This window comes from Pseudophryne corroboree, chromosome 12 (assembly GCF_028390025.1).
Source record: "Pseudophryne corroboree isolate aPseCor3 chromosome 12, aPseCor3.hap2, whole genome shotgun sequence".
Classification (NCBI taxonomy): Eukaryota; Metazoa; Chordata; class Amphibia; order Anura; family Myobatrachidae; genus Pseudophryne; species Pseudophryne corroboree.
Window position 1 is genome coordinate 105,158,785 of NC_086455.1, and position 27,673 is coordinate 105,186,457.

Here is a 27,673-nt window from a genome sequence, read left to right on the forward strand (position 1 = left end):
AGCCCTGTGCTGTGTGCGCATGCGCAGCAGCCACACTGAGCGTGCGCACACAGTAAGATGCAACGGCATTTCACTTGTGCGATTGACTCTGCCTGACTGAGAGGCAATGGCGGTTGCGGGGTGAGTCGGCTGCATTTTTTGGGTGCTGTCCGGGCAACGCAGGCATGTCCAGGCCGTTTGAGGGGTGGGCCGCGATGGCTGAATGATGTCACAAGCAGCCGCTGCATCCCTAAACATGGCGGGTAGCCACCTGCCTACGCAGCCAGAGAGCTACTCGGCAGGTGCGAAAGCATTGCCGCTGTGCGATGCTTTCGCACATCTGGGGGGGGGGTAGTATGGCCCTGCATGCGGGGTGGACTTGCCCTGTGCTGGGCGGTCCCCCACATGTCAAAGTTTTGATCGTAGATGTGCGTTTTTTCGCACATCTACAATCCGGTCTGAATTAGTGCCTTAGACCATACTTTGTTGTTATCAACCTGTAGAAAGTAATAATAACCACCTGCCAGCTGTAAAGGTATACATCCCAGTTAATGAGATGATAATAGAGTGGCTAGCCATATCATTGATCTCTCTGTGCGTGCGGTTCACACAGATAACAAGTGGCACTGCCAGGAACAAAAGAGAATGATGCAGACATCAGTTTCTCGTGCTCTTCCACATACTTGTACATTTTTCACTGTTGTCTTTGTACACAGCGAATGCGGCAAAGAATAAACAATAGATGAATTAATCTCTAGCTCAAACCCATGGGTTTCTCATATGTATGTTATGTATTTTGAATGCAATGCAAAAAACTGATTGTCTGTTGAATCCCTTAGGCTCGTTGAAACATAATCTGCTATTAATTCTTTTCATCTGCTAATGCTTAAAAAAATGAAAGTGCATTCAAGTGAAGATGAACAGTTTCTTATGGGCTAAAGAGGAACTAAACCTAGAACATTATCTTTGCTTTTGTAAACTGAGAAATGTACTGTCTTATTGATCTGTGTTGTCTGACTACGAGGCAGTTCCCTGTAGCCATTTGAGCACACTGCAACACATCAGTGAATCTTGCGTTCGCATTGATAACATCCTTAACACTAAGTAGGAAAGCTGTCGTGAAATCTATATATACATGTATATATATATATATATATATATATATATACTTTAGAGAATGTCTGCACACACAATTCCTATAGCAACTTGTTGGGGTGTCACCAAATCTTCATGTTTAGAGAAAAGCAATCCTCTGGCATGAGTATTTATAACAGTTCAAAGTGCACTCACCAATCCAGTATAGCTTCATTAGAGTTTTAATTTGTGGCAAATAGGCATAGACATCATTCCGACGTTTCGGTTCCCCCTTGGGACCTTTGTCAAGGTTCAGGTGCTATGTACAAACTGCCCCCCTATACACCCCCACCCCCCATAAAACATATAGCGATCCCAAAAACACGACATGAATCGGGATCGACTATTACCAAACAATCCTGGAGAAACAATTCATATGCATAGATAAATATACCAAACATAACTGGTCCATTTCCAGCTCTTACCAGCGACTACAAAGATCTCTTAGATCTCACCTGTAGAATCATATACACGCGCGTCCCACTGGTGGAACGCACGCAACCGGAAGTGAGCCGGGCGGTGAACCGCATTGTACTTCCTGCAGTATCATCAACAGAGGGGAAGGCATCATGCTCTCACCAAAATGCCTTCCCCCTACAACATATCACCACAGGACAATAGTCCACATGTATAAATATGTTACTTATTAAGCAACATGTCTATCGATAAGTACATAACTAATCCTGATATACTCACATATAATTCAATATAATAGTAAACAAACAATGGTTATGAGCTGAAAATATGACCAGAGTAGTAAAAAAGATAAAGAAATAATAAAAAATAAAAATTAAAAATGTAAAGAATAAAAAATAAATAAAAATAATAAAGTGAAAAATAAATAGAAGACACTAGCTGAGAACTATTATAGAATACAACCTCAGATACATTATATATGAAATATCAGCATCCTATTTACAGCTTCATTATGGACACATCACTGCACAGCTCCACCGATCGCAACACACTACAAAAATATCATATATATATATATATATATATATATATGTGTGTGTAAAGAGCACACATATACATACAAAACACAAAAAAATCAAAAAGATGTGTAAATGAGAGTGATTCACCCCATTAAGATATCACATACTTATAAAGGTCCGGACATGTCACAAGAAAATGCTCCAATTAATTGTATCATTCAAACCTTTAGGCCACACAGTATCAAGTCTGTGTATCCAATATGCTTCTCTACGCAAGAGGATTTTCGCACGGTCACCCCCTCTCGACAATGGAGGTATTCTGTCAATTAGCATGTATCGCAATGATGACAATTGATGCTGTTGTTGGACAAAGTGCCTTGCCACAGGTTTGTCGGAGTTACCAGACTTCAATGCCAGACGTATATTGGATCGGTGGTTGGATATCCTTTCACGGAATGATGTCATTGTTTTGCCCACATATATCAATGAACACGGGCATATTAATATATATACCACAAAATCTGACGTGCATGTCAATCGGTGCCGGATTTGTATCCTCTGACCACCATGTGGATGAGGGAAGGTGTTACCCGTTATCATACTTCTGCATGTGACACAATTGGGACATTTGTAATATCCCAGCTTCGTAGAGGGTAACCAACCCTCTTTTTCTTTACCAATAGACATGTCGGGGCGCATAAGTATGTCACGAAGGTTCGAACCCCTTCTGTATGCAATAAGGGGTCTTTTAGGGAGGGACTTCTTGAGGACATTGTCAGTGGCCACAATATCCCAATTTTTCTTAATAGCAGATCTTGTTGCATAACTTCCAGTATCGAATGTAGTAAGAAATACAAATCGATCACTCTCCTTACCATTGCCAATTTGCCTAGCCTGGCAGTCTTTATGCCGATTTTTGGCCTTCTTTAGGCATTGTTCAATAACATCAGGGTGATATCCCCGAGCCAGAAATCTATGTTGCATTTCCAGCAATTGAATATTCAGAGTTGTTCCTCATTACTCGAATAAATTGTGAAATGGGTAGACTTTGTTTTAACGGTTTAGGATGATAACTGTTATATTGCAAGAGTGTGTTACGATCGGTGGCCTTTCTGTACAGCTTGTGTCCATACACCCCATTGGTGGCGAATACAGTCACATCAAGGAAATTAATTTGTCTATGATCACATTCCATTGTGAAGCGGATAGGTGTATCTAATGAATTCAAGCTCATTACCATATTCTCAACTGAGGTCCTATCTCCTGACCACAGGAGGAATATGTCATCTATATAGCGTTTATAGTAACCGATACTACCCCCAAACCTCGGGAATATATAGTTCTGTTCATATTCATCCATATATAAATTAGCATACACCGGGGCTATATTACTCCCCATCGCGGTCCCAGTGGTCTGGAGGTAGTATCGGTCACCAAACTTAAAATAATTGCATACAAGGGTCATTTCTAATAATTCCAGCAGGAAATCTATGGGTGGTCATTGTTGGTGATTTTTCAGGAGAGCTCTACGAATAGCTGCGATACCAGCCTCATGTGGTATCACTGTGTACAGTGAAGACACATCCATTGTCACGAGTAGATGCGATTCCCCATCAATAACCAAAGATTTGAGACCCTTGATAAATTCACCAGTATCCTTAATGTAGCTTTGTATCCCTTTCACACAAGGTTGGAGATATGTGTCCAGGTAGCGTGCTACTGGTTGGAACAGTGATCCCCTGGCCGATATAATCGGTCGGCCAGGGGGATCATTCATGCTTTTATGTACTTTCGGTAACGTATATATTATCGGACATATTGGAAAGTCCTGAATAAGTAGATACAATTTATTTAAAATCTTAAAAGGTATATAATATATATATATTCAGATGAGCAACATAAATGCTAAATGTGGAGCAAACAGGGTATAGAACACATTGAACCTACCGCCAGGGGAGGCGATAGGTATAATCGCTTGTGTAAACGAGAGGCTTTTTGGATACATACTCTGGGTACTCTCTTTCCAGAGGGTCTAAATGACTGCATTGAAATGAATAATATCTGATCCAGGGGGTCTAATATCCAAACATGATGAATTGATAGTCATTGGTCGTATATTTAATATTATTTTATTATTAATAATATTTCATTATCTGTGCCTAGTGGTTATTGGATAAACATAAATTAATATATACCTTCTGTTTACTTCATTGGTTCAAGGGTCTATTGATGTATGTATACTTATAGGTGCACCAATCTGGTGTATGACATACTAAGCAATTATCATGTTGTTCATATTAGGGAGCTCAGATGATGTCATTATATTATATCTTTAGGACGACAAATAGCTCATGGAGGATAAATCTGTGGTGATTGATGCACTACTTTTGGACTTGTCTAGAATCTCTCTCTGTATCATTATACTATAACAAATTAAAATTATTATAATAAATTAAAATTATTATAATAAATTAAAATCATCTATGCGGGTGCTTTTTTATATAAAAATGACCCTCGTGATCTCATGGACATGTGGTATGTGTACTATATGCACTAGCACACATGCTTATATGTGTATGATTAGATATTATGTATGATTATTCTTTTACTTGTGTATATGTATTGATGTTGAATATGCTATAATTAATCATAATTAATCAAGTTTAATATGTGTAAATTTCATGAAGGGTAGTGGTTATATTGATAAATTAGTCTTACATCTCTAAGCCATATATTCTAACCATTTTTAATAATGAAATAGTTTAAGGGTTAATCAATGATAGTATATAAATAAAATAATTAATAATAAAAAAATAATACATTAAAAAACAAAATGATGTTTGTGGTGGGACTTGAACCTGGGCCTGTTGGGTTGCGGGCTTGGGGGATTAGTGCACTGAGCCACACGGCTTCATATTAATCAGAGGTCTGAATTGGTATATTTAACAAATACATAAGAAATATACATGCTATTTATCTCTCCGTGCTGTCTGTTAGAATCAAATAAATTATTGTAGATAGATATATTTGTCTAGATAGAAAGGTATTAGATTTGTATTGTATTTATTTTAATGTGTATGGTTTTTTGCCATATATTTGAAAATATAATCATTATGGTTCATATATTGCATTACATGTATTAAGGTTCACACCAGGTATTAATTTATACAGGTGTTCCTAATCTAAAGAATGTGCCAGGGAGGAATTTTCATTGGATAATGACTCCTTTAAACATCAGCTATTTCCCAAGCACAGGAACTTATTCTGATGAAACCGACTGCCCTTAAGTCGGAGAAACGCGTTAATTAGGGCTGGAGTAACACCATCTACGTGTCTGACCGCCTCTACATACCTGCTTTTAGGCAATTAGCCGATCATCTTTGCTGCCGTGGAGCCGCATCTGTCTCCCTCCCCCCCCCCCCTGGACCTGCCAACGTCCACACACTGCCTTGTTTGGGACCTGCCTTCATCTCTACACAGCAGCTCCCGCACTGCATGGTCCTCCTTGTGCCATAGGATACGGCTGCAGCATATCATCATACTTGCGCTGAGCGTCCAGCGGTCTGGACGGATGTGTATGTGTGGGGGTTTAAAAGTGAAGCAGTACGCAGGCTAGGAGAATCCAAAGCTCATCTCCGTGTAGGCGGCTTTCAAAACAACCTCATCAATATGCTTTTTCCAACATAGTATACACAGAAGCATTTACAAATCATTGTGGATTGACTTCATCATATGGAGTTGGAAGCAGGTTATTGTATTCATTAACACTCCGCATCTTGTCCTCAAGCAATTATTGGATATTTTCTTCTCACGGGACAATAATGGTTTATTAATAGTTATCAGTGATGGTCAGCTGATTATTTGCTCCACATTTAGCATTTATGTTGCTCATCTGAATATATATATATTATATACCTTTTAAGATTTTAAATAAATTGTATCTACTTATTCAGTATCTTGCGCTCTCTTATATGGTTATATAAGTATAATTATATCTATAAAATATACTATTTATTTGGGTAAACACAGATACCCTACATGGGAGCTGCAGTTTATATGTAACCATAATAGAGTGAATTTTATACACTGGTTATAACTTACCTTAGCGCCTGTATTGATTTTGCTTTAATAGTAAAATCAATATTAATTGTTATATTGGAAAGTCCGTGTGCATGAAAGAAGAAATTGTTTCAGAAATTAAACCTCCAGTAAATGCTATCTCTACAACATTATCTAATCTCTTCTTAAACAAGGGAGTAGGATCTGCATCAAGTTTCCTATACGTCTGTGTGTCAGCAAGTTGGCGTAGTATTTCGTTATTGTAGGCAATGGTGTCCTGAATTACCACCGCGCCTCCCTTATCCGCTGGTCAAATAGTAATCAGTGAATTCGCCTTAAGCTGTTTCAAAGCAGTTTTTTCTGCATTATTCAAATTAGATCTGCCCCTTCCCCCTCTAGAAATGGATTCCATAACCGTGTGATCCATCATTCGTGTAAATGTTTTAATATTGGTATTATTAGAGAAAGGGTCATATGTGCTCTTCTTTCTAAATGTATTATCATAGATATCAGTGTTGGAGATATCAGCATTAGCCCGTGTGTTGTCAGCAAATTTCTCTTTTAATCTCAATTTGCGTGAAAGACTATAGTTATATATCTTCCACAGTAGAGGATCAAATTTAACAGTGGGCACAAACGACAAACCACGAGCCAATACTTTTATCTGATCATCACTAAGTATCACTGATGAGATGTTGATTATTTTGTCCGTGGGTTCTTCGGAGGTTTCTTTGTAGTTTTTGCGGGAGCCCCTCCGCGGGTGGGGCCTCCTCCGTCTCCCTGTGGTGGATCTAGCTTGGATCGCGTAGTAACGCGAGAAAAAGGCTGACGTTGATCATTCAGTGAATCAGAGTTCTCTCTATCAGAGGATGACGCCGTTGAGTATTGTTCAAATTGATAAGGGCCACATCTAAATCTAGATCTAAATGCCATTGTTCTACGTGTGGGTATATCATTCCCCACCAACCATCCATAAACTCTATGGTCGCTGTAGTCTTTTTCAACTTTGGCCAATTTATTTCTTTTAAAATTCACAAGATCTGTTTTGTATTTATCAATCTGTGTACTCAATTTCAGAAGCCAATCCTCAGTTTTATCTGCCGTTAATATCTGTTCTGCTTTATCACGAGCCAAGCTAAGATCGTTTCTCACCTTTTTATATTCAGTGCCCACTTCCTCTATCACCAATAGCAACAGGTCAAGTGAGCATTTGTTAAGAATCCCACACCATCGGCTACAAAACACAGGGTTATTGCGGCCGATGGTGGGGATATTTCTCACGCGGAATCCCCTTGGAATCTGTTTTTTACGGAAATAATCCGACAAAAACTGCCCATGTAACAACAGATCAACCTCTCGTTTGTTTAAATTTAATAACTTATGATAAACATCAATCGCTTTCTCTCCTGGGATAGTATTAAAATCAGTCAATCCAAAGAGAACACGTTCTGCCTCATCGTCAGTGTATGATACCTGCCCGTACTGCGCATTAGAGAGCAGCTCTGGAGTGACTAGATTCTCCATAATCTCAACACAAAAACAGTAATTTCCCCCGCACTATCGATAAACACTGTAACTGTATCGGCCACCAACCTTTAGGGAAAAACCATACAAAAAAGCATCTGTCCAAAAAGTAATAATAATTTGAAAAAGTCACATATGAACAAATATCTAAAACGATATATAGAAGATAGAAAATAGTTGATAATGTTCCTTAAACAGGCTCCATGGTGTACTCCATATATTTCTCAGATAAAAAGCAGTCCATTAGCGTCCATTCATATAATTTAGTATAATCCCGGTACCATATATAACTTTGAAAAAGCGGCTTGGGTGAAAGACATAAAATTCCCATGTAACCACGGCAAAGGACACATGGAATTCTATACTTTAGAGAATGTCTGCACACACAATTCCTATAGCAACTTGTTGGGGTGTCACCAAATCTTCATGTTTAGAGAAAAGCAATCCTCTGGCATGAGTATTTATAACAGTTCAAAGTGCACTCACCAATCCAGTATAGCTTCATTAGAGTTTTATTTGTGGCAAATAGGCATAGACATCATTCCGATGTTTCGGTCCCCCCTTGGGACCTTTGTCAAGGTTCAGGTGCTATGTACAAACTGCCCCCCTATATACCCCCACCCCCCATAAAACATATAGCGATCCCAAAAACATGACATGAATCGGGATCGACTATTACCAAACAATCCTGGACAAACAATTCATATGCATAGATAAATATACCAAACATAACTGGTCCATTTCCAGCTCTTACCAGCGACTACAAAGATCTCTTAGACCTCACCTGTAGAATCATATACACGCGCGTCCCGCTGGTGGAACGCACGCAACCGGAAGTGAGCCGGGCGGTGAACCGCATGGTACTTCCTGCAGTATCATCAACAGAGGGGAAGGCATCATGCTCTCACCAAAATGCCTTCCCCCTACAATATTGTTTGAGGTCAATATGACAAGCAAACAGCTTCAGACAAAAGAATTTGACATACATCAGGGCCGAAACTAGGGGGGGGCTAGGGGGGCAGGTGACCTGGGCGCCGGATTGGAGGGGGCGCCGAGACCCCCAAACACCGCCGCGGCACTTTTAAACCCCCTTCTCCCGAGTGCCCAGCTCGGGGGGCGGGGTTTCGCGGAATGACGCGATTGCGTCGTGACGTCACGGCGCAAACGCGTCATTCAACGAAACCCCGCCGGAGGAGGGAGAACTGAAGGGGGAGCCCGGAGCCACGCAGACGAGGAGGGAGAGGCGGCTGAAGGGCGGCGAGAACCGCTTCAAATGTAAGTCAGCCCCTCTCCCTTCCTCTCTCTCTCTCTCTCCCTCCCTCTCCCCACCACCTGCCGTAATGTTTAAAATGGGGACCTGCTGTGCCTGCGTACTGTGTAAAATGGGGACCTGTGCCTGCGTACTGTGTAAAATGGGGACCTGTGCCAGCGTACTGTGTAAAATGGGGACCTGTGCCAGCGTACTGTGTAAAATGGGGACCTGTGCCAGCGTACTGTGTAAAATGGGGACCTGTGCCAGCATACTGTGTAAAATGGGGACCTGTGCCAGCGTACTGTGTAAAATGGGGACCTGTGCCAGCGTACTGTGTAAAATGGAGACCTGTGCCTGCGTACTGTGTAAAATGGGGACCTGTGCCAGCGTACTGTGTAAAATGGGGACCTGTGCCAGCGTACTGTGTAAAATGGGGACACTTGCCAGTGTACTGTGTAAAATGGGGACCTGTGCCAGCGTACTGTGTAAAATGGGGACCTGTGCCAGCGTACTGTGTAAAATGGGGACCTGTGCCAGCGTACTGTGTAAAATGGGGACCTGTGCCTGCGTACTGTGTAAAATGGGGACCTGTGCCTGCGTACTGTGTAAAATGGGGACCTGTGCCAGCATACTGTGTAAAATGGGGACCTGTGCCAGCGTACTGTGTAAAATGGGGACCTGTGCCAGCATACTGTGTAAAATGGGGACCTGTGCCAGCGTACTGTGTAAAATGGGGACCTGTGCCAGCGTACTGTGTAAAATGGGGACCTGTGCCAGCGTACTGTGTAAAATGGGGACCTGTGCCTGCGTACTGTGTAAAATGGGGACCTATGCCAGCGTACTGTGTAAAATGGGGACCTGTGCCAGCGTACTGTGTAAAATGGGGACCTGTGCCTGCGTACTGTGTAAAATGGGGACCTGTGCCAGCGTACTGTGTAAAATGGGGACCTGTGCCAGCGTACTGTGTAAAATGGGGACCTGTGCCAGCGTACTGTGTAAAATGGGGACCTGTGCCAGTGTACTGTGTAAAATGGGGACCTGTGCCTGCGTACTGTGTAAAATGGGGACCTGTGCCTGCGTACTGTGTAAAATGGGGACCTGTGCCAGCGAACTGTGTAAAATGGGGACCTGTGCCTGCGTACTGTGTAAAATGGGGACCTGTGCCAGCGTACTGTGTAAAATGGGGACCTGTGCCAGCGTACTGTGTAAAATGGGGACCTGTGCCAGCGTACTGTGTAAAATGGGGACCTGTGCCAGCGTACTGTGTAAAATGGGGACACTTGCCAGCGTACTGTGTAAAATGGGGACCTGTGCCTGCGTACTGTGTAAAATGGGGACCTGTGCCTGCCGCAATGTGTAAAATGGGGACACTTGCCAGCGTACTGTGTAAAATGGGGACACTTGCCAGCTTACTGTGTAAAATGGGGACACGTGCCTGCCGCAATGTGTAAAATGGGGACACTTTTTCCTGCCGCAATGTGTAAAATGGGGACACTTTTTCCTGCCGCAATGTGTAAAATGGGGACACTTTTTCCTGCCGCAATGTGTAATTTATTTTGCTGTGCTTGATACAGCTGTGCAATCAGTTGAAGAAAGATTCACGCAGATGAATCAAATTAGTTCTGTGTTTGGCTTCCTCTATAATGTTCACAGTTTACAGAATAGAACATCACAGCAAATTATGGAAGATTGTTGCAAGTTAGAGCAAGCTTTACAACATGGCGACTCCAAAGATATTGATGCTTCTGATTTATGCAGTGAATTACAAAGCATTGCAAGGCGAGTTCCAGAGTGTACATCTCCACAAGATGTATTACATTTTTTGTGTAAAAATGAGCTGATAGATGTTGTCCCCAACACATGTATTGCTCTTCGCATCCTTTTGACCCTCCCTGTGTCTGTGGCCAGTGGCGAGAGAAGCTTTTCCAAGCTAAAGTTAATCAAAACATATATTCGATCTTCCATGATGCAAGAAAGACTTGTTGGTCTCTCTCTTTTGTCAATAGAACATGAGATCGCACAAAAAGTGGATCTGAAAGAGCTTGTCTCTAAATTTGCTAAATTAAAAGTGCGGAAAGTAAAAATCTAATCTTTTTTTGCACTTCTTCCAGTACATTTCCTGTACAAAGCGTTAATGTTATTACTGTTGCAGTGTTATTTATTGTTGCACTTCTTCCAGTACATTTCCTGTACAAAATGTTAATGTTATTACTGTTACAGTGTTATTTATTGTTGCACTTCTTCCAGTACATTTCCTGTATAAAATGTTAATGTTATTACTGTTACAGTGTTATTTATTGTTGCACTTCTTCCAGTACATTTCCTGTATAAAATGTTAATGTTATTACTGTTACAGTGTTATTTATTGTTGCACTTCTTCCAGTACATGCCCTGTAAAAAGTGCCAATGTTACTGCTGTTACAATGTTATTTATTGTTGCTATAATTTATGTTGTTAATCTAAAAATAAATCTAATAATAATTTGAAAAGTCAAGTGTGTATGTGAGCAGCTGGGGGGAGGGTATCGGGGAAGGCAGGGGCGGGATTGTGTAGCTTTGCCTAGGGCGCCTATAAACCTTGCACCGGCCCAGGGCATTCGTGTATCTGGAACTGTGGGGGCATATCAGGCACTGTAGAAACATATCTGGCACGGTTGGGGCATGTGTGTATCTGGCACTATTGGAGTCATATGTGTATCTGGCCCCCCATATGTGTATCACGCACCATTTTCATTGACCACGCCCCATGTGGCATTTGGCCACACCCATTTTTGGCACTCGTGACGAAGGCGGGGCGTATTACGGTACTTAATGCCCTAACAGCTTCCATCTCCGCTGAGGACATATTGGCATGCTTCTTCCAATTTGAGTGTGCACATTTAGTGGTTTTAGAATCCAAAACCCTAGAGAAGCATTTAAGAGACATGTTGTTTGAAACTGGATAAAAATTTGATAGATGAGAAATTTTCATTTTTGTATTAGTCTCAGATAGTGATGAGCGGGTTCGGTTCCTCAGAATCCGAACCCCCCCGAACTTTACCCTTTTTACACGGGTCCGAGGCAGACTCGGATCCTCCCGCCTTGCTCGGTTAACCCGAGCGCGCCCGAACGTCATCATCCTGCTGTCGGATTTTCGCGAGATTCGGATTCTATATAAGGAGCCGCGTGTCGCCGCCACTTTTCACTCGTGCATTGGAAATGATAGTGAGAGGACGTGGCTGGCGTCCTCTCACTTTGTTTCAGGGGGCTGCAGTGCAAATATCTTTATTCTGAGGACCAGTAGTATTATAGGAGGAGTACAGTGCAGAGTTTTGCTGACCAGTGACCACCAGTATTATACGTTGTCTGCCTGAAAAACGCTCCATATCTGTGCTCAGTGTGCTGCATATATCTGTGCTCACACTGCTTTATTGTGGGGACTGGGGACCAGCAGTATTATATAGGAGGAGTACAGTGCAGAGTTTTGCTGACCAGTGACCACCAGTATTATACGTTCTCTGCCTGAAAAACGCTCCATATCTGTGCTCAGTGTGCTGCATATATCTGTGCTCACACTGCTTTATTGTGGGGACTGGGGACCAGCAGTATTATATAGGAGGAGTACAGTGCAGAGTTTTGCTGACCAGTGACCACCAGTATTATACGTTCTCTGCCTGAAAAACGCTCCATATCTGTGCTCAGTGTGCTGCATATATCTGTGCTCACACTGCTTTATTGTGGGGACTGGGGACCAGCAGTATTATATAGGAGGAGTACAGTGCAGAGTTTTGCTGACCAGTGACCACCAGTATTATACGTTCTCTGCCTGAAAAACGCTCCATATCTGTGCTCAGTGTGCTGCATATATCTGTGCTCACACTGCTTTATTGTGGGGACTGGGGACCAGCAGTATTATATAGGAGGAGTACAGTGCAGAGTTTTGCTGACCAGTGACCACCAGTATTATACGTTCTCTGCCTGAAAAACGCTCCATATCTGTGCTGCATTGTAGTATATAGTAGGAGTACAGTGCATAATTTTTCTGACCACCAGTATATAATATATAGGAGTACGGTACAGAAGGCCACTGCTCTACCTACCTCTGTGTCGTCAAGTATACTATCCATCCATACCTGTGGTGCATTTCAGTTTTGCACAGTTTGCTGACCACCAGTATATAATATATAGCAGTACGGTACAGTAGGCCACTGCTCTACCTACCTCTGTGTCGTCAAGTATACTATCCATCCATACCTGTGGTGCATTTCAGTTTTGCACAGTTTGCTGACCACCAGTATATAATATATAGCAGTACGGTACAGTAGGCCACTGCTCTACCTACCTCTGTTTCGTCAAGTACACTATCCATCCATACCTGTGGTGCATTTCAGTTTTGCACAGTTTGCTGACCACCAGTTTATAATATATAGCAGTACGGTACAGTAGGCCACTGCTCTACCCACCTCTGTGTCGTCAAGTATACGATCCATCCATACCTGTGGTGCATTTCAGTTTTGCACAGTTTGCTGACCACCAGTATATAATATATAGCAGTACGGTACAGTAGGCCGCTGCTCTACCTACCTCTGTGTCGTCAAGTATACTATCCATCCATACCTGTGGTGCATTTCAGTTGTGCGCAGTATATATAGTAGTAGGCCATTGCTATTGATACTGGCATATAATTCCACACATTAAAAAATGGAGAACAAAAATGTGGAAGGTAAAATAGGGAAAGATCAAGATCCACTTCCACCTCGTGCTGAAGCTGCTGCCACTAGTCATGGCCGAGACAATGAAATGCCATCAACGTCGTCTGCCAAGGCCGATGCCCAATGTTATAGTAGAGAGCATGTAAAATCCAAAACACAAAAGTTCAGTAAAATGACCCAAAAATCAAAAATAAAAGCGTCTGAGGAGAAGCGTAAACTTGCCAATATGCCATTTACGACACGGAGTGGCAAGGAACGGCTGAGGCCCTGGCCTATGTTCATGGCTAGTGGTTCAGCTTCACATGAGGATGGAAGCACTCATCCTCTCGCTAGAAAAATGAAAAGACTTAAGCTGGCAAAAGCACAGCAAAGAACTGTGCGTTCTTCTAAATCACAAATCCCCAAGGAGAGTCCAATTGTGTCGACTGCGATGCCTGACCTTCCCAACACTGTACGGGAAGAGGTGGCGCCTTCCACCATTTGCACGCCCCCTGCAAGTGCTTGAAGGAGCACCCGCAGTCCAGTTCCTGATAGTCAAATTGAAGATGTCACTGTTGAAGTACACCAGGATAAGGATATGGGTGTTGCTGGCGCTGAGGAGGAAATTGACAAGGAGGATTCTGATGGTGAGGTGGTTTGTTTAAGTCAGGCACCCGGGGAGACACCTGTTGTCCGTGGGATGAATATGGCCATTGACATGCCTGGTCAAATTACAAAAAAAATCACCTCTTCGGTGTGGAATTATTTTAACACAAATGCGGACAACAGGTGTCAAGCCGTGTGTTGCCTTTGTCAAGCTGTAATAAGTAGGGGTAAGGACGTTAACCACCTCGGAACATCCTCCCTTATACGTCACCTGCAGCGCATTCATCATAAGTCAGTGACAAGTTCAAAAACTTTGGATGACAGCGGAAGCAGTCCACTGACCACTAAATCCCTTCCTCTTGTAACCAAGCTCCTGCAAACCACACCACCAACTCCCTCAGTGTCAATTTCCTCCTTACACAGGAAAGCCAATAGTCCTGCAGGCCATGTCACTGTCAAGTCTGACGAGTCCTCTCCTGCCTGGGATTCCTCCAATGCATCCTTGCGTGTAACGCCTACTGCTGCTGGCGCTACTGTTGTTGCTGCTGGGAGTCGATCGTCATCCCAGAGGGGAAGTCGGAAGACCACTTGTACTACTTCCAGTAAGCAATTGACTGTCCAACAGTCCTTTGCGAGGAAGATGAAATATCACAGCAGTCATCCTGCTGCAAAGCAGATAACTCAGGCCTTGACAGCCTGGGCGGTGAGAAATGTGGTTCCGGTATCCACCGTTAATTCACAGGCAACTACAGACTTGATTGAGGTACTGTGTCCCCGGTACCAAATACCATCTAGGTTCCATTTCTCTAGGCAGGCGATACCGAAAATGTACACAGACGTCAGAAAAAGAGTCACCAGTGTCCTAAAAAATGCAGTTGTACCCAATGTCCACTTAACCACGGACATGTGGACAAGTGGAGCAGGGCAGACTCAGGACTATATGACTGTGACAGCCCACTGGGTAGATGTATTGCCTCCCGCAGCAAGAACAGCAGCGGCGGCACCAGTAGCAGCATCTCGCAAATGCCAACTCGTTCCTAGGCAGGCTACGCTTTGTATCACCGCTTTCCAGAAGAGGCACACAGCTGACAACCTCTTACGGAAACTGAGGAACATCATCGCAGAATGGCTTACCCCAAATGGACTCTCCTGGGGATTTTTTGACATTGGACAACGCCAGCAATATTGTGCGTGCATTACATCTGGGCAAATTCCAGCACGCCCCATGTTTTGCACATACATTGAATTTGGTGGTGCAGAATCATTTAAAAAATGACAGGGGCGTGCAAGAGATGCTGTCGGTGGCCCGAAGAATTGCGGGCCACTTTCGGCATTCAGCCACCGCGTGCCGAAAACTGGAGCACCAGCAAACACTCCTGAACCTGCCCTGCCATCATCTGAAGCAAGAGGTGGTAACGAGGTGGAATTCAACCCTCTATATGCTTCAGAGGATGGAGGAGCAGCAAAAGGCCATTCAAGCCTATACATCTGCCTACGATATAGGCAAAGGAGGGGGAACACACCTGACTCAAGCGCAGTGGAGAATGATTTCAACGTTGTGCAAGGTTCTGCAACCCTTTGAACTTGCCACACGCGAAGTCAGTTCAGACACTGCCAGCCTGAGTCAGGTCATTCCCCTCATCAGGCTTTTGCAGAAGAAGCTGGAGACATTGAAGGAGGAGCTAAAACAGAGCGATTCCGCTAGGTATGTGGGACTTGTGGATGGTGCCCTTAATTCGCTTAACCAGGATTCACGGGTGGTCAATCTGTTGAAATCAGAGCACTACATTTTGGCCACCGTGCTCGATCCTAGGTTTAAAGCCTACATTGTATCTCTCTTTCCGGCAGACACAAGTCTGCAGAGGTTCAAAGACCTGCTGGTGAGAAAATTGTCAAGTCAAGCGGAACGTGACCCGTCAACAGCTCCTCCTTCACATTCTCCCGCAACTGGGGGTGCGAGGAAAAGGCTAAGAATTCCGAGCCCACCCGCTGGCGGTGATGCAGGGCAGTCTGGAGCGAGTGCTGACATCTGGTCCGGACTGAAGGACCTGCCAACGATTACTGATATGTCGTCTACTGTCACTGCATATGATTCTCTCACCATTGAAAGAATGGTGGAGGAATATATGAGTGACCGCATCCAAGTAGGCACGTCAGACAGTCCGTATGTATACTGGCAGGAAAAAGAGGCAATTTGGAGGCCCTTGCAGAAACTGGCTTTATTTTACCTAAGTTGCCCACCCTCCAGTGTGTACTCCGAAAGAGTGTTTAGTGCAGCTGCTCACCTTGTCAGCAATCGGCGTACGAGGTTACATCCAGAAAATGTGGAGAAGATGATGTTCATCGAAATGAATTATAATCAATTCCTCCGTGGAGACATTCACCAGCTATTGCCTCCAGAAAGTACACAGGGACCTGAGATGGTGGATTCCAGTGGGGACGAATTAATAATCTGTGGGGAGGGGGATGTACACAGTGAAAGGGGTGAGGAATCGGACGATGAGGAGGAGGTGGACATCTTGCCTATGTAGAGCCAGTTTGTGCAAGGAGAGATTGATTGCTTCTTTTTTGGTGGGGGCCCAAACCAACCAGTCATTTCAGTCACAGTTGTGTGGCAGACCCTGTCGCTGAAATGATGGGTTTGTTAAAGTGTGCATGTCCTGTTTATACAACATAAGGGTGGGTGGGAGGGCCCAAGGACATTCCATCTTGCACCTCTTTTTTCTTTCATTTTTCTTTGCATCATGTGCTGTTTGGGGACAATTTTTTTGAAGTGCCATCCTGCCTGACATTGCAGTGCCACTCCTAGATGGGCCAGGTGTTTGTGTCGGCCACTTGTGTCGCTTAGCTTAGCCATCCAGCGACCTTGGTGCACCTCTTTTTTTCTTTGCATCATGTGCTGTTTGGGGACTATTTTTTTGAAGTGCCATCCTGTCTGACACTGCAGTGCCACTCCTAGATGGGCCAGGTGTTTGTGTCGGCCACTTGGGTCGCTTAGCTTAGTCACACAGCTACCTCATTGCGCCTCTTTTTTTCTTTGCATCATGTGCTGTTTGGGGACTATTTTTTTGAAGTGCCATCATGTCTGACACTGCAGTGCAACTCCTAGATGGGCCAGGTGCTTGTGTCGGCCACTTGATTCGCTTAGCTTAGTCATCCAGTGACCTCGGTGCAAATTTTAGGACTAAAAATAATATTGTGAGGTGTGAGGTGTTCAGAATAGACTGAAAATGAGTGGAAATTATGGTTATTGAGGTTAATAATACTATGGGATCAAAATGACCCCCAAATTCTATGATTTAAGCTGTTTTTGAGGGTTTTTTGTAAAAAAACACCCGAATCCAAAACACACCCGAATCAGACAAAAAAATTTCAGGGAGGTTTTGCCAAAACGCGTCCGAATCCAAAACACGGCCGCGGAACCGAATCCAAAACCAAAACACAAAACCCGAAAAATGTCCAGTGAACATCACTAGTCTCAGATTGCTGTTTTGTTTTTTTGGGCGGAAAATACTCCTTAAGTCTGACCTTAGAGACTTAGATACTGTAGATTACAAATTGTGTTGTTTTCTTGTCTCTTGTAATTTTTTGTGTAGATTATTTTGTTTTGTTTGCCACAGAGGGTGCCGATAACACTAAATCTAAGAAGCCCCCTTTGGGAGTCAGTACCCGTGCCAGATGTGGAGCAAAACAAGATGAAGTACTCACCGTTCTGACACCTTTTGTATAACAGTACAGTACTGTGAGTGGACAAGTGTCCAAAATTGCCAATGATTCATGGCCTATTGTTACCTCAGATGGAGGTTTGAGAGTGTTTAAAAATACATCATTATTATCTAGTTATTCTAGAAATAGGAATTTACAGGACTAGTTAGTACATAATGATGTTTCAGGATTTAAACTATCTAATGCACAGAATATACTAACAAGAAAACCTGGCTGGTACAAGTGCACAGGATGCACAACTTGTAGCTTCATGGAATCCAGAGGCTCATTCACTCACCCTCATACGGGCAAATGGTACAGTATAACATCAAACAGATTTGATCTGTACTAGTACTTTTGTTGTGTATTTTATACGATGTCAATGCAGACTCTTTTATGTTGGTAAAACGACAAAACAATTCAAGGAGTGCATGGCCATGTACAGGTCATGTATATGATTTGCTTTAGAGTGGAGAGAGCAGGAACAGCCAGTGGGGAGAAATTTTAAAACCTTTAAATACAACATTTCATCATTATGATATAAAATAATATATCAGGGACCCCCCCCCCCAAATAAGGGGAGGCTACAGCACGAAGTCCCTTATACAGTGAGAAGCACGGAGGATACATTGTCTAAATATGCAGTCTCCGGATGATCTTAATGAGAATCTGAGTTTCAATTGTTTTCTGCAGCAAATATGTACAGTATGCACAAATAAGGGACATCACTAGGGTTAATTGATGTTCTTATATGTGTTTATATATTATGCGCTTAGATAAAAGCATTTTATAATTCTCATATAGCTACTCTTCTACATTGAATGCTCTTTTATTACAATGTTGCGAGTATATTGCTTTCTGTGAAGCTTGTATTGTATTGTATTAAGCTGCTACTAGGTGGTGATGGTTTTTGGCGCATGTTATTTTATTGCTTGGTAACAGGATGAACTGCCGGGAGCGCTCGAATCGTGCTTTGCTGGATGGTGGCGTCATTAAGCACCGGAACAGGCATGCTCTATGTTCAATGATATAAAGGCACGTCATTTTCATTATGTATTTGATTACTGAAATGTTAATCTATATTTGAGACTTGCTTCTCACTTAAACTCCATTGCATCATACCTGTGAGTGCCACCTGTCTGCATTTGCGTCTGCACCTGCTATATATATATATATAGAGAGAGATTATGCAAAATAAAGATTAATAAATCACCTGGCTCGGACGGACTTCATCCAAGGGTTCTTATGGAGCTTAGGTTACAACTAGCAAGACCCCTATACTTAATTTTCAATAGTTCAATTAGATCTGGCATGGTACCAAAGGATTGGCGTATAGCAGAGGCAGTGCCATTATTTAAAAAGGCATCCAAAAATCATCCAGGTAACTACAGGCAGGTTGGTTTGACATCTATAGTGGGGAAAATATTTGAAGGAATTCTAAGGGATAGCATACAGGAGTATCTGCAGACTACTAAGATTGTTAGCAAGAACCAGCATGGGTTTGTGGGGGACAGATCATGTCAAACTAACTGAGTTAACTTCTACGAGGAAGTGAGCGACAATCTTGACCAAGGAAAAGCAGTGGATGTGGTCTACTTAGATTTTGCAAAAGCCTTCGATACAGTGCCTCACAGGAGACCAATCATCAAATTAAAGGAGCTTGGCCTAGAAAAATATGTTTGTACATGGATAAGTAACTGGCTGGACAACAGGGTACAGCGAGTAGTGGTCAACGGGAAGTGTTCAAGCTGGACACCAGGAGTCAGCGGAATACCACAGGGGTCCGTCTTCGGGCCACTACTGTTCAACATATTTATCAATGACCTAGAAATAGGCCTGGAAAGCACAGTGTCAATCTTTGCAGATGATACTAAACTGTGTAGGGTAATTAATTCAGAAATAGATGTGGAGTCTCTGTAGAATGACTTATCTAAACTTGAAATCTGGGCATCTAAATGGAGAATAAGGTTCAATACAGAAAAATGCAGGGTTATGCATTTCGGGACTAAAAACAAACTTGCATTCTGCATATTAAACGGGGAAAATCTAGGGGTAACAGTTTTGGAAAAAGATTTGGAGGTACTCATTGATAATAAGCTTAATAACCGTATACAATGTCAAGGTGCAGTAAAGAAGGCAAGTAAGGTGTTAGCGTGCATAAAACGGGGAATTGAGACAATTAACGAGGATGTAATCCTGCCGCTGTACAAATCATTGGTATGTCCGCACCTGGAATATTGTGTTCAGTTTTGGGCACCACTGTATAAAAAAGATATCGGTGTACTCGAAAGGGTTTAAAGGCAGGTTACTAAATTGATTAAAGGGCTAGAGGGACTCGATTACGAGGAAAGGCTTACTAGGATGAATATGTATACACTGGAAAAGAGGCGCCTAAGAGTAGCCATTATTAATGTCTTCAAATATGTAAAGGGGCATTACAAAGAGTTATCAGAGGAATTATTTATTAAAAGAACACTGTTTAGGACACGTGGGCACTCGCTGAGGCTGGAAGAGAGAAAAATCCTCACGCAATGGAGGAAAGGGTTCTTTACTGTTAGGGCAATAAGGATTTGGAATTCCTTGCCAGGGAAAGTGGTAATGGTGGACTCTGTAAATGCATTTAAAAAAAGGATTGGATGAATTTCTGATTGAAAAGGATAACCAAGGTTATAACATTTAAAATATTGACGTTGTTAATCCGTGTGTAACATAATTTATAGTTGTTAACTAGTCATAAAACATTCTTCAGCAGGTACAGTAAAATCAACTCAATTTAATACAGAATACAGGTTAAACACGATGGGCATTTTGCCTCTTTTCAACCCCAATTACTATGTTACTATACTGTATATATATATATATATATATATATATATATATATACAGGTTGAGTATCCCTTATCCATAGTGCTTGGGACTAGAGGTATTTTGGATATCGGATTTTTCCGTATTTTGGAATAATTGCACACCATATTGAGATATCATGGTGATGGGACCTAAATCTAAGAACAGAATGCATTTATATTTCATATACACCTTATACACACAGCCTGAAGTTAATTTTAGCCAATATTTTTAATAACTTTGTGCATTAAACAAAGTGTGTGTACATTCACACAATTCATTTATGTTTCATATACACCTTATACACACAGCCTGAAGGTCATTTAATACAATATTTTATATAACTTTATGTATTAAACAAAGTTTGTGTACATTGAGCCATCAAAAAACAAAGGTTTCACTATCTCACTCTCACTCAAAGAAGTCTGTATTTCGGAATATTCCGTATTTCGGAATATTTGGATATGGGATACTCAACCTGTATATATATATATATATATATATATATATATATATAGTATAAATATATATATGTATATATATATATAGTATAAATACACACACACACACACACACACACACACACACACACACACATATATATGTATATATACAGTGTGTGTGTGTGTGTGTGTGTGTGTGTGTACACATATGCCCACATACACATAAAACTCTTAAGTCTTCACACGTTGAACACATTTTATGCTAATGAAATTACCTGTGATGACAATTTCCTATCACCTGGTGGATCTTTACATCTCCTGGAGTTTTTCTAGCCGCAGCTATGAAATCCTATTAAAAGAAGTGCCAGTTAATAGGCCATACATTGTATCATAAAGCCTGTAACGTATTCCCAGTATCTGGTACGTATCTCTGTTGGAACATATTTCTGTCTATAATTATGAACTTTTTACTGCCCGTATTATAAATGTCTCCCTTTTCTGGAAGGTATCTTATAGGGCAGAAATTATTTCCTAATGATATGCTTGACCATGTACAGTTTTTCGAAAAAGCTATATAGCAAATAAAAACATATATATTACTTTATATACATTTATTTATTTTTGGACTTATTAAAGCCACCTACAGTACACATAGCTTCACAGATTCTTTTGCAACTAGTGAAACTTAGCATTCACATTCTGCAGCTACATAACATCAAATTAGTGTCTACAAAGTTTAGCCCAATTTGGCCATATGGTACAAATGTACTTAGTGTGTTTATTAGGGATAGAGGACATCTTGGTAGGGCATATGCTGAAGTGATTTTGGGATTGACGTTGGAGGGTGGAAAGCACCTCCAATATTTTAAGAAACCCAGAAGAACCTGGCCCTTGCAATGCGGCTGTTTATTCAGTAAGAGAAACACTCATTTCTGATTTCTCCCCTGATCAGTATGCAAGGTTATTCTCTAAACCAGCTCTTCTCAAATTGTGCGCCGCATCCTGCAGGTCAGTGTGGTCCGTGCGAGCAGTAAGGGGGTAGACGCACCGATCACTCAATGTACTGCATTGGTGATCGGTGCCTGCATGTGGAGGTGTGGCATGGGCGGAGTTGAAGCTCAGAGTGCCGAATGTGTGCTCAGTGTTAATGTATTGCCCTGCAGCTTCTTTCTCCCCAATGCAGCTGCGGAGCAAGGTATAAATGACAGGGACAGCAACTGAAAACGCTGCCACTCAGGACGCACAGCCAGCAGCATCCTGCGCTATCACTATGGTCCCCGTTTCTATAGGATTGCAGCTGCTCCTACAGTAGGTACATGCTGCACTCCCTGTGATGTAATGCTTCTCCAGTGGTGTTACAGTCTCTGCAGTCCTGCTCTGCCCCATCTTCTTCTGATAAATTAATGCACAGCTCCCTATCCCCTCCCAGGCTAAAGTACATTATTGTCATCATGTGTCCCCCCTCAGGCTCAGTGCGTGTGTCATAATGTTTCTCCCCCTTTTCCCGACACCTGTGTGTGTGGCACCATGGGCCCTATTTATCACCATCCGCGGATGCGGATGTGGTGATAAAATCGCCTGAATCCACACTGTGATAATTGATTACATTGCAGCTTGAAAGCTCTGTCCCTGCGATGACAATCCGCAGCATCATCGGGGTATTTTTCGGGAAAAATACCCTGATGTCCTGCTGTGTATGCACCGCCATTGCTGACATCGCTGCCGCCAGGTTGATCGCCCCCGTCACAAGTACACCCCTGCACTGCGGACCCCCCCCAAGCCGCACCGTGAATATACTCACCAGTCCAGGGAGCTGGTTATCGCTGCTCTTGCTGGCCGCCGGATCCTGTGCGCTTCTGTGCCAGCGGTGCCTTTAAAGTGAGCTGCCGTTTTGCAGCATCACTTTACTGCACCGGGGGTCACAGCGCATGCACATGGAGGACCCGGCGTCCGGCAGTCCGCACGGGAGCACCGATCACCTAGGACTGGTAAGTATGTTTTTTATTTTGTTCACTTTTTGGTTTTATTTAAACAGTGATCAGCTGGGCATAGAAAGCTGGGCAAAGGCTGCTTATCGGAGTGCTGCCCTGTGATTTTGCCAGCCTGAGCTGGAGAAATTATCACAGGGCACAACGTGGTGTTTTGTAAAAAAAATATATATTTTTTTTTAGTAAATTCAGCCATATCGCATTTCCCATTATAAGTATGGGGAATGCGATGTTGGTTACTAAAAAAAAAATTACAATTAAATTAAAATTGCTCTAAATGCCCTTTAATACATTGGAGTGATACTAAAATAATGTGAAAAGGGTGTGAACACACACCTTTTCACATTATTTTAGTAAAAATAATGTTAATAAATAGGATTCCATACATATCCGTCCGTTCCCAGGACACAATGTAAGTGAGTCACTATCCCCACTTCCAAGTCGCAGTATGTGTTTCACAAGGTCTTCGGCCCTTCTTCGAGTTTGGCCCCGCCCTCACCTAGGGGTGCCGTGAAAAAGCCTGAGACACTAAAGGGCGCACTGAACAAAATTTTTTTTGAGAACTACTGAGCTAGGAGAAGGTTTGCTTGCAGGATGCCGAAAAGCTTTACAGACGTGAACAGGCCTGAAAAAAAAATTGTTATGAAGAAGGTTGTGTAAATTTGGAGTTAAACTAGTCTCCATGCACATAATGACAGTTTATAAGCTGAAGAAGTTGCCATGAGTACAGACTCAGTAAACCAATGCATTTTATTACACAAAGGTGATTTAAGTGACACATAAATATACTGTTATGAGCTAGACATAAAATGCACAAACAGTATACTTTTGAGTAAAGCAGGCCCAACTGCCCATGTGTAGATGCACTTCTCTAATGTAGAGTGGAAAGTAAATGGGCCCCAGACACTTTTCGTTTGCATGTGCGGAAAAGATTTATATATCTGTCCGTATGCATAGTTGTATGGATATTTGCATTTTGCACCCAGGCAGCTCCCTATATGTACAACGAGTTTCATAGTCATCATGATCATCAAAGCATACTTGCTCCAGCACATATTTGGTGCAGGCGTATTTACACTTCTGTTCAACTCAGCAGAGCCCATAGCTGCGTGGACACCCCCCAACATAACATTGTCTACGTAAGACCCTGTTACACCTGCTCAGTTGCCAGTGGAGATGAGGCTCAAATGAATATGACTCTGTATAATTTATATAAGCTTCATTCCAGAGCAATGCAAAAACAGGCAACAGAAGCTCTGCAAATAGACATGCGCTCCAGTCTGCATCAGCACCTGTGTGTTTGATTGTTAGTGCACAACTCTCCCAATGTTGCATTAAACCTATAGGATGGAGTACCTCCAGGGCATTGACATAATCATGAAGCTCAAGGTATAACAATCCACGGTTTACAAGAACCTTAAGATCTACTTCCTTCCATCCTCCAAGAAGAAGAACAATAGCGTAATCTTTTAGTGCCTGAAAAAAAAATATACGGGAGTAGGTAATAAAGAAAGGTTCCTAAGCAATCTATTGATCAGTTAGAAAATATGCATGTACAACACTTTAGATCGGATATCTGGTAGATGTCACAGGAGAACTAGAAACAAAGTGGGTTGGGTCTGAAATGCTGCCGGTAACGATCCAAAACGTCAGAATACCAACAACAGAATCCTGAAGGTCACAATACTGAAATATCCCGGTAAGTACTCTAACCCCAATCCACCCTTCTCACAGCCTAACCATAACGATCCCTTTGGCAGCCTAACACTAACCATTCCCCTCCTGCAGCCTAACCCTAACTTGTGACAGTCGCAATTTTGCTGTCAGGATCTGATTGCCGGGATCCTGACTACATGCCCACAGAGCTAAGATATTGGTGAGGGCATAATGTTTATAACCAAACAAAAACAAGTGCAATTTAAAATTGATTATATGCATTTAAATAAGGTTGGATTTTACATTTACATATTTAGAAATGTCACATGTCGGTGTAACACTTCTCTATTGATTCAGTAGGATAGAGATTTGCTGTGACATTTTAATGATCTCATGGACTGAGAAATAGATTTTATTGTTAAATACAATAGGATGTTTCCTCCTGAGACTTGTTTTCTCTTGTTATTTCTGTAACAATAAAAATACAGTACACCAATAGGGCATTTGTGGTAGGAGGAGCAAGTGGCGTGGCAGTATTCCTTGCTAAAAGAACTACATTTTAGTTTGTAAAAATGTTTAAATGAATTTGAAATTGTGTATAAGCACAGGTAGAGACGCGTTCCCTGTTTGTAATGCTTTTCCTCTTACAAAAGAATGGATTATGTACCTGATTCAGAGTTACATGGAAAGAGGAAGTTTTACGTGTCGCCAATAAATGCTGATACCCGCCTGTATTCAGTGCCATCCACATCTATGCCATCGCACCACCTACAGTACATCAAGCCGCTGGTGAGAGTAGCCATCAGCATCAGAAAACATTTGCACCAGCACTAACCTTGGTGCAGCAGGAAGCAGCCAATCAGCTCCTAACTGCCATGTTATAGGCTTTGTTTGAAAAATGACAGTTTAGAGTTGATTGGTTGGTAGTTTATCTCTCTTCACTTTGTCACTCTCAAAAGCATAGTACATCTGTCCGTAGGTGTCCACTACTTATATGTAGAGGGATACAAAGCTAGTGTGTACATGATGGTCCAGGGTAAACCCATTCTTTAGTGCAGTATAAATGTGTACTGCGTATGTGTGCCTTCTGGTCACCACTGATCAAATATGGAATGAAAATGTTGTTTGCAGCATCCCACAGGTAATGCATGAATTCTTAGCAATAAGAGGTTGTAGGCTCTTCTGTGTGCAGTGTAGAAGTGGCTTCCAGTATCCTGCAATGTTTCTGACCTTGCTGACTTTGGTGCTCATAGACCTGATTGGAATAAGATGATCCTTATGTAGGCTTTGCATTGATCTTGCCGCATGATATTATGAACATCCTAGCAGGATGTCGTCTCAGGCAGAAAATGGCAAAAAAGGAGGCCCTAATGTTAGCCGTATAAGTGTTTCAGCGATGTTCGCCTTCTTTAGGTACATTTTCCTGAAGACAAACTTTGCTGAAACTTGTTGGAAAGAAACTCTATGCTTACTATCGTACAAACCACTAAGACTACAGTATCTCTGTGAATACACACTCCCATGCCAGGGATGTATACGATCACTTAAGAAACACAGCTCATAAACAGAGAAGAGACTTTGCGATTCGATAAAAAGCCATGATATCCACACTTTTTATATACATGTCACCATGCGCTGACGGACCCAGCATCCGGTGATTTCTTACTGGGTCGACTCTACAGTCGCCACTACTGGAGGGAATAGGCGTAGGTATGCAGACTGCTGGAATCCCAAACAGCGCAATCCCTGCTGGAGCCTCCTCCTGTCCTTACTTCTAGTGCTGATTTCCTCCTCTTCTTGGCAGCCCAGGAGCTATAGGATCAGGTGCATAATTCAAAATTTTATTCCAGAAAGTTAATATCTGAGGGCAGGTTCACCATATGTGGAGAAATGTTCCCCTGTGAGCACACTAGGGTACATCCGGCTTATTCTCTTAGGAGTGCAATTGAAACTAGCATATTAGTAGTCATACGCCAAGTAAGCCCTCACCCTACTATACTTACCTTGTGCCAGCACTGTAGAGTTCCCTCCTGGTCTGACCATCTCCTTTTTAATTTTGCTGCCACTTCGTGTCAGAATTGCAAGTGACAAAGTGCAGGCCATGTAGGCAAATCATTGCAAGAGGAAAGAGATTTGAGTTGTGTATACAGTGTACTCCATAAAGGAGGTCTATTCCCTGCTATACAATACTTAGTGGAATCTCTTCAAAATGGATGTGAAACAAGGTGGTATTTGTCTTTAGCAAAAAAAAAACCTAAATCTACAAGCTGACTGAGAACAGTATAAATCCTATACATGAAGTTTGTAAATCTGCAGGTTGCAAACTATGCACATTTCTAGAAGTGGTAAACATTCCTACGTTAGGTTGTTTGTGCCATCTGTCAATGTAATGTAATGTGAATAACAAGCCTTTTAAGATGCATCATTATTAAAAAAGGATTTGGGCACTTGCTATTGAAGATTTTTAAAACTGCTCACATAACTATTTATAAAACCTGATTTTAGCTTAAATCTGCATGTTTGCTGCTCATGTTGCTGCTTCTTAGAATCTTCTTTTTATCTCTTACATCAAAATAAATGTCTGTTTTTATTTCTCTCTCACACAATAGAACCCACGGCTGCTGTTCAGATGTCTATTTCTATATTGCCCAGAAATATCCCTGAAGGCTATTTCTTTCAATCAAAAAAAAGAAAAGAAAAGATGTCTGTGAATAAGTTCCCTGCTTAAAGGTTTTCTAATCCAGACGGCATCCGGTTCCTTACCTCTTCATACATTTTCAACTCATGGTAGCAAACTCCTCTGTTGTAATATACCAGAGAGCATGTCGGATCTAACTCAGCAGCTTTTGTTAAATCCTGAATTGCCAATTTATATGCCT

General features: G+C 42.2%; 1 protein-coding gene across 1 annotated transcript in view; it reads right to left on the reverse strand.

The window, feature by feature from the left end:
- Positions 1-27,673, reverse strand: part of TTC6 (tetratricopeptide repeat domain 6) — a 660,756-nt gene that overhangs the window by 52,680 nt on the left and 580,403 nt on the right. The window contains exons 25-27 of the mRNA XM_063947843.1: positions 27,558-27,671; positions 24,495-24,614; positions 21,426-21,499 (exon numbers count right to left, since the gene is read on the reverse strand). Of these exons, the coding sequence (XP_063803913.1) occupies positions 21,426-21,499; positions 24,495-24,614; positions 27,558-27,671 (308 nt within the window). The remainder of the gene's footprint in view (positions 1-21,425; positions 21,500-24,494; positions 24,615-27,557; positions 27,672-27,673) is intronic.